Source organism: Lactuca serriola, chromosome 2 (genome assembly GCF_051521515.1).
Source record: "Lactuca serriola cultivar US96UC23 chromosome 2, Lser_US96UC23_V15, whole genome shotgun sequence".
In the NCBI taxonomy this organism is placed as follows: domain Eukaryota; kingdom Viridiplantae; phylum Streptophyta; class Magnoliopsida; order Asterales; family Asteraceae; genus Lactuca; species Lactuca serriola.
In genome coordinates this window covers 111,316,203-111,325,383 of record NC_136409.1, presented here as the reverse complement: position 1 = coordinate 111,325,383, position 9,181 = coordinate 111,316,203, and the positions used below count along the sequence as shown (strand labels likewise).

The 9,181-nt window shown below is 39.0% G+C and overlaps 1 protein-coding gene across 1 annotated transcript; it reads left to right on the top strand.

The window, feature by feature from the left end:
- The first annotated feature begins 8,185 nt into the window (after nucleotides 1-8,185).
- LOC145089471 (uncharacterized) lies at nucleotides 8,186-8,881 on the top strand. Its single transcript, XM_079027907.1, has one exon. It carries the CDS (start codon nucleotides 8,186-8,188, stop codon nucleotides 8,879-8,881), a length of 696 nt encoding a protein of 231 aa, XP_078884033.1.
- The last annotated feature ends 300 nt before the right edge of the window (nucleotides 8,882-9,181 follow it).

Sequence of the window (9,181 nt, the reverse complement as noted above, 5' to 3'; positions counted from 1 at the left end):
GGAATTTTGGGCGTACGATGATGAAACTGCCACTGCTTCCATAAAACTCAAGGATTGAGAACAAGTTTTAAGGCTGATAAGTGCTAAGGATCTTCTAAGATTCATAGACAAAGATATCCGTACTTTGTCTCGTCACCAAATCAAAGTTCGAAAGGATGTCAAGGAGGCTATTGCCAAAGAATATATTGGAATGGTCGCCACAATCATTAATGGGAGACTTTAAATGGGATCCATGGGAAAGTATGTTCTAAAGTTGTTTGAAAAAACCGTAAGAATGAAGACCAAGTCTATGCTAGCCTCAAATCAAGGGGGAGATTGAAAGGCTATACTTTTGTGGTTTGGGCTAGGCATTCTTTTGTATGGAGCTTAGTAGGTTCATAGAGTAAAAGTGTAGTCGTAGATTGATGGAACTGTCTGTGTGTGTGTGTGCAACCACACACGTGTGTGCAGCTACACACGTGTGTGCGGCCGCACACGCCGTGTGCGGCCGTACATATGTGTGCGGCTGCACTCATATGTGTTGGTGTGGGTTTTATATAAATGGTTGTGTCAGATTGTCATATACAGATGAACAATGACATATGTATGTGTCTGTTTCAAGGTGTACTTGACATTTATGAGTAATAGATGTGTGCATGCTTGATGTTATTCTTCTTCTACTTCTTCTACACTCTACTTGTTTGTTATTATCTTATTGATTACTAATTTGGATCCATCAGTTTTGGGGACTTACAACATCAAACATAGATCTCAGACAATTCGACTTAGGCACCTTACATAGATTCAGATTGTCTGTTATCACATGAAAATATCACTTCCCAACACATCTCCTACAGACAAGAACTATCAGATCATATATATATTTTTTTATTTTCTTAATGTTTTTGGATTTTTAGATTTTTAATTTTTGTTTGGTTTTTGATTATTTCTCCCCTAAATTTGTGCAGGGGTGAGAATGAAATTAAAATGTGCAAATTTAAACTAACTTAAAACAAAAATTAGCCCTCAAAATGTATCATTTTCAAAAAGCTCACAAGAACATCGAATCGAGCTTAGTTAAACGGCTTTGTGAACAGATCCGCCACATTATTTGCAATGGGAATCTATTCCAGCCGAATGAGCGAATGCTCATAACAATCTCTAATGAAATGAACTTTGATATCAATGTGCTTGGTTTTCAAGTGCTGGACTGGGTTTTTAGCAATCTGAATTGCAGCCTCATTGTCACAAAATGTAGGGGTTTCTAAATAATTCAAACCGTAATCCAACAGCTGATGTTGGATCGATATAACTTGAGAGCAACAAGCAAAGGCAGCCACATATTCCGCTTCTGTTGTTGAGGTTGAGACGGTGTGTTGTTTCTTGCACTGCCAAGACACCAGCTGGTCACCTAGGAATTGACACCCTCTTGATGTAGATTTCCTGCCAAGCTTAATGCCTCCATAAGTACTATCAACAAATGCATATAAATGAAATTCATAAATTTTTAGATACCAAAGACCCAAATTTGGGCTGCCTTTGTGATATCGAAAGATTCTTTTGAAAGTAATAAGATGTGAAAGTTTAGGATTAGCCTGATAGCATGCGCATTGACAAACTGCAAGCATGATGTCTTGACAGCTTGCAGTTAGATACATCAACAAGCCAATCATCGATCTGTAGTGAGTTTGATCTACAGATTTGTCGTCAGCATCTAGATTCAGAAGGGGTCTTTCCGCCATTGGCATCAAGGCAGGTTTTGCGTCCTGAAACCCGAACTTATCAAGAATATACACCACATACTTTGCTTGATGGAGCAAGATTACGGTTGATATTTGTTGGACCTGAAGCCCCAAAAACATGGTCATTTCGCCTAGCGAACTCATTTCGATCCTCTTTTTCATCACACCCCTTCGGACTCTTTGCATAGCTGTGAACTTGTAGACCCAAAAATAATGTCGTCAACATAGATCTAATATAGAATATGATCATTACCCACATGCTTGATGAACAAAGTTTGATCAATAGTACCACAAGAATATCCATGTTCGAGTAAGTGCTCTGTGAGAGTTGCATACCACGCTCGAGGAGCTTGGTGTAACCCATACAACGCCTTGTCCAACTTGTAGACATGATTGGAAAAATTCGAGTTAATAAACCAGGAGGTTGATCAACATAGAATTCTTCTATCAATTTTCCATACAAGAAGGCTGTCTTGACATCCATCTGATAAATAGTGAAGTTCATATAGGATGCATATGCAAGGAAGTTACGGATAGCCTCCAAGCAAGCCACCGAGCATAAACCTCAGTGTAGTCAAGACCCTCGATTTGTCTAAACCCACGAACCACCAATCTTGCCTTGTGGCACACTTTGACTCCGAAATCATCCTGCTTATTGCGATATACCCAGCGTGTGTCAAGAGAGTTTTTTCCCTTAGGAAGTTCAACCAGTGTCCAAACCCCGAGTTTTTCAAAATGATTTAACTCTTCGTGCATAGCATCTACCCAGCAGGGCTCATTCAAATCCATTTCAACGTTCTTTGGCTCTATTTGAAAGATAAAGCAAGAATAGAGGCATTGATTAACATCTCCACTATGGCTTCTTGTTCTAACACCATCACCCAGCTGGCCAATGACATTATCGATCAGATGATCATGTTGAATGCGTGAAGATATCTCTTAGCTAATGCCATTGAGTGAAACGAGAAGATTGTGAATGTTAATAACTCCATCATTTTCCGAATGATCCACTTCAGACGAACCAGTCTCATTAGTAGGATCCACCACAAAGTCATTTGATATATGCTCAGGAAAGAGAAGTTCCATAAAATTTTGAGTAACAGCGGAAGCAACTTTGGACATGAACTCTCTTTCATCAGGAGTTAGAGGAGTAGCATCAACATCTGGAGCATTTTGTTGACTTGGAGATTCTTGACAAGTAATTGGAACAGACGACTCCACCACAGGAATTACAAAAGACACCATCGGCGGTCGGTAAAGAACTTCTTCGTCGTCATCTTCAAGTACAGTCTTCGAACCAGAAGTAGAACCAGATAAACTATCTGAAGACACATTGAATGATTTGAACAATTATGTGTAGTCAAACGGCCAATCAGGAGCCAATCTAGCATCTGTTTCATTCTCCTCCAGTCAACGCACATCGAAGGATTCTACAATTTGCTTTGTTCTTTTGTTGTAGACCAGGTACGCACTCCGACCAACATACCCCATAAAATAGCAGTCATCAGATTTGGCGTTGAACTTTGGGTTGGACTCCAGGTGAAGAATGGTACAAAGGCAACCAAATACGTGGAAATGGTTGATATATGGCTTGTGACCATATAGAATTTTGTATGAAGTCTTCATTTAGGCTTTGTTGATCAAAACACGATTCTAAACATAAGAAGCGGTGTTGATCGCCTCATCCCAAAAGAAAACAGGTAATTTGGAGTCACATAGCATCATCCTTGCAACGTCTTGAAATGTTCGATTCCTCTGTTCAGCAACACCGTTTTGTTGAGGCGTGTGAACGGAACTATATTGACGCACAATTCCCTTTTCTGCGTAGAAGTGATCAAGAACCGCATTCTTGAATTTGGTTCCATTATCAGTACGAAGCGCCTTCACCCGGTTATTGGTTTGGTTTTCAATCATTACGATGAATTTCTTGATCAGATCAGATACCCCAACTTTGTTGGATAAGAAGAAAACCCACGTGAAACGCGAGAAGTGATCGATCACAACAAGACAATATGAATTCATGTTGATGCTTAGGACATTGACCGGACCAAATACATCCATGTGCAACAATTAGCGCACCTAGCTGATTGAATAGACCTGTTTTGGCAGGTGTGGCTTTCTATGATGCTTTCCCTTGGCACATGACACACACTTTTTGAATGTTATAAAGTCTTTGACAGGCAGGCCACACACCATTTCATGTTTAGCAACACGATTTAGATTCTTAGTGCTCGCATGACCAATTCGTCGGTGCCACAACATAGCATTTTATTCAGAGACCTTAGAAAAGAAGCAGGTGACTTGTTCAGGAATGTTGTTGTTCATGTCAATGATATAAGCATTTCCATCCCACTTTGATTTGACAAGAATCCACTCATCCGGGATGACAATGCCTGCTTTAAGATCATACACGCTTTAATAGTAAAATGCGTTGAATAACCCTTGTCGCAAATCTGAGAGACACTCAACAAGCTATGCTTTAACTCGGGAGCATAGTTGACTTTCTCAAAGCTCAGCACTCTGTTCGTCACAGTTCATCATTGTGTAATTTTTCCGCCTTCTCCGCCCGCATAGGAAACGAATCCCCCGTTAAAGGTTTGAATGTCGTTCAATTGGGAGATCTCTCATATCATATGCCGAGAGCAGTCGTTGTCGACATACCATGGTCTGACGACATTCCTCTGCAACTGTCCCAACAAATGAGCGGGATCATTTAGAATTGGGAACCCAGGTCATTGCTTTCCTGGGTTGAACTTTTACGATCATAGACTTATCTTTTGAACTTTTTCATTTTGAATCATTACTTGAAGCACTCTCAGAGGATGATGATGATTGGTTGGAAGTGAATTTGGGCACCCACTGGTATTTAGGTTTCTTAAAAATCATGGGTAATTTTGAAACATTTTTCTTTTAGTAGTTAGATTTTTTACCAGAAGTGGTTGAAGATTCAAATCCACTCTTTGACGAAACTAATCGTGGCTTATCCTTGATCGATTTTGGCAAACTGTATGTGACTTTGTTATTGAAAACTTGTTTGTTCTTTTGAAAAACTGCCTTTTTTGTGTTTTTATTAACCTTCCAATCGTCATCTTGAGGACGAGATCTCGAGGACTTTCTATTTAAAGACCTTCCTCGAGACTCGTTCTCTCTCCTTGGTGAAAAAAATGCACAAATGCTTTATTAAAACAATTTCAAGCAATATGACCGGCAGTACCACAATTGAAGTAAATTTGTTTATTATCATTAGACTTGATACCACCTCGATCAGATTTCATGCTTTTATCTACTCTTCTAACTTTTCCACATGTGCACGTGCAAGAGTTAGACTGTGTAACAGATGTAAAAAGTGTGGATGTACTAGTGTCAGATTTGATAGATTTTTTAAAATCAACACCACATTTTTTAGAATTATCAGTTTTAGACATCACATCATCATAAACAAAAAAACGTTAGTCTTAACATTAAACACAAACTCATCACAAATGGGAACACCAAACTTAGACACCAATTTATTAGATTCAGACTTCTCATCTCCTTGCTTTCCTTGACTTACTCACACATCTGCATTTGAAGTAGAAATGTTAGTATCCAAAATCCTAGCACTAGGTCCTGTCACCTGTTCAACAGCTGGTTTACCATAAATCATGTATGGTTCTCTATCAATTTCTTCTTGGGTCAAACTAGGTGTGATTGAATGGAGGAGGGACACTCTCTTATCCTACTACTTGTTTTTTTATATTTCCACTGCATTTGTTCATCAATTATTTTTGCAACCTTTTCACTTGACACATCGAACTTCTTAAAGTTAAAATCAGCATTTTCAAAACAAGTTTTCAATGTGTCAATTTTGGCAGTTACAGCGACAAGTTTGCTTTTAATGTGATCATAATTTACACACTTGTTGCTATAATCTTCTTGAAATTTTCTAAAGTCCTTAACTTTGGCCTCTAGTTTTTCTTTTAAGGGTTTTTGTGCTTTTCTAATAGTATATCTCTCATATTTTAGATCCTCATTTTCTCTCTTTATCAGCTCAATTTGGTCACGTAGGAATTTTATAGTTTTACTGCAAGATTGAGAACAAGCAATTTCACTAACCTCCGACTTTGCAGGCTCTGGCGTGGTTTGAACCATGAATGCGAATTGGAGTTCCATCATTTTTGCTTGTGGGTTTGTTTCAGCTTCTCCTTCAACAACATCATAGATTTGGGCGAGATGAGCATTTTCAGGTCCTAAAATGCTCAAAGCCTGAATTTGATCCTCCCAGTCAAATGACTAAGAACCACAACCAGATTAGCAGTCTCAATGTTGATAGCAGCACTTCCACGACTATTTCCCACTGGAACCATCGTTCTATCATTGCTTACACGTTTGTTTGGCTTTGGACACTCACAGGCAAAATGACCCGATTCGTGGTATTTGTAACAACGCAACTTTCCCTTGGCAAACCCTACCTTCTTTTCAGTATTCATCCCCCAGTTGTTCTTTCCCGTCTTTTTTGCAAATTGCTTTGCCCTGAACACTACCATAGCTATATGCCAAGTGATATCCATTTCTTCCACATCTTCTGGATGAATTTGATCCAGATTAGCAAATGAGAGTTGAGGTGGAAGATCTCTAGCTACAAAAGCATTGTAGCAATTGACAAGTCCAGTAGCAAGAGCCAAATTTGCATCGCATTCTATTGGATTGGGAGAAGGAGACATAACTGGTGCTTTGGAGGAGGAAACGACTTGTGAAACAACAAAAGATTGACTTTGTGAATGAGACATAGATCATGAAGAAATAGAAGGTGCAACTGGTGAAGCAACAAAAGTTTGATTATGAAGTTGAATATCAACAAAAACTTAACTTGGAGAGGAGGTAAATGATGAAAAAGCATTATTTGAAGAAATCCCAAGATTTGCAGTCGAGTAAGAATTCACATGATCAAATTCTTGTTGTTTATCATCAAGATCACAGGCTTTAATAATGGCCATGAGTTCACCCAAGCTAAGTAAATTGAGATTCTGGGTTTTCTTGCTGACAGCAACATTCACCTCCCATGTCTTTGGGAGAGAGTTAAGCAATTTCTTGTTGACTTCTGATCTTGGCACTGATACCTCAGCGGAACTAATTTTAGTGATGAGTGTGATAAAGCGTTCCAATTGAGCTTCCCACGATTCTCCAATAATGTGATTATAGATATTGAACTTCTGCCTTAGCATGTCTTGATGGCTTTGTTTCTTATCCTCATTTCCTTCATATACTTCAATCAAACTTCCCACAGAGCCTTTGTTGAAGTGTATTCTCTAAATCCTTATGCAATCCCAAGGGACAGTGCCATTGTGAGAGTAGCCAGTTCTGTTTCCTGCTCTTTAATCGTTTCGAAGTGTTCATCGGTGTAATGCTCAATCGGTTTCTCAACAACTGTTTCATCTTCGAGTGTTGTAGTAATACGAACTGGTCCTCTTAAAATGCTTCTCCAAATTTTGAAGTCATTCATTTTAATGTATTTTTCCATTCGATACTTCCATTCTGGAAATCCGTCTGTAGACAATAATCATGGAATACGGGTGGTTGTTCCCATAACGGAATCCAATTCATGATGAAGTGTTTGATTTTGAGAATCCATTTTTAATTTAATTTTTTTATTTAGGAATGAACAGATCGAAACTTTAACAAATGAGATGCTTAAATCAAGATGATTAATATGTTAAGGAGTTTGCAACCGCACTCTCAACCACACACATTCCAACCATACACCCAATTGTACACGTCCAATCGTAAACCCAACCGTGCACGTCCAACCGTACATATTCAATAGTCAACTGCACACCTTCAGCAGTCAACTGCACACCTTCTACAGAACACTCAAAAATCCAATTGACACTGATCAGGCTCTGATACCAATTGTGAGGTTCCAAATTTAGGATCTGAATCAGTGATTTAATGATATTGCAAACAATTTAGAGAGTAGAAGTGAGTAGAAGAATAATTAAACCAATCATGCACACATTTATATCACGTAAACATCAGATACACCTTAGGAAACACACACGTACGTTACCTAACACTGACACAGACTCCTACTATTTATATCAACCCAGCAGCACACAGGTGTACAACGACACACACGTGTGCGGCCGCACACAGGGTGTACAGCCGCACACAATCATACAATAACCATTACTAACACCAAAACCCTAACAAGACCCATTACAAGATAGATGCCTAGCCCAAACCACTATATAATGACCTAGAACACCCATGTACGGCCGCATACAATCATACAACAACCATTACTAACACCAAACCCCTAACAAGTCCCTTACAAGATAGATGGCTAGCCAAAACCACTATATAATGACCTATCAGTATCAGAGCCAAAGTGGTAGCTTTTTAAACAAAAATCTAATTTTCAAAAACCTTCTATACCACTAAAGGTCATTTTCTAAAAAAAAATCAAAACAAAATAACAAGGAAATATGGCACAAGCATTATCTCTTAACGTTTCGATTAGTGTTGGCGGTTCTAATCGAGCACCAATACTTGTTGCAAGCGAGTATCACCATTGGACTCAATGGATGGAGAGGTATCTGAAAAGACTCGGAAGAGATGTATGGAGATATGTAGAAGAAGGACCTCATGTCCCTATTCTCACTCCAGTTCAAGCTGATGGTGCTCAAGCTAGACTAGGTGGAGGTCAAGTTGCAATGAACTCTCCAACTAAAAATGATATGTATAAAATGGAAAGTGATGATATAGCCTTCTATGAAATCTCATGTGGAGTGGTCCCAAACAACTTTGACATCATAATCAACTGCAAATTAGCCAAAGAAATCTGGGATGTCCGAAAAAATCTATATGAAGGCTCTGAGCAAGCTCAATACCAGAAATTCACCACCACACTCAACGAGTCTAACAACTTCAAAGCTCATCCTGGTGAAATTCTTGAGGACTCCTTCAAACGATTCAAACTCATTGTCACCAAGTTATCCAATGTGGGCACTGTCCGAAGCAACCATGAAACCAACCTTCAGTTTCTCAATGGTTTGGGGAAGCATTGGACTATGGCGAAAATGATAGCCCATGGTGATAGGAAGATTCTATTACTGTCTCTCTTCAAGTTGTATGGAGAACTCCATGCACAAGAATCAACCGTGTTAAAAGATTATGCATAATTCGGAGGTCCACTAGCTCTCATAGCGCAAAACAAAACCATCTAACCATATGAATATTACCCTTCTTCACATGACAACACACTGTAGTCTTACGAAGCCAATACATAGTATGATGATGAAGAAGAATTCCAAAATGCAATTTCTCTTTTTAGTCAACAGTTTAACAGGCTACCGCCAACTTCCTTTCGCAAAAATCAGCAGTTCAACAAACATCCCTTCAATCGAAACTTCGGTCCACAAAACAATCATTCTTGATATCCCAAAAACTCTCACCAGTCTCCGCAGCCTCTGAACACTCAT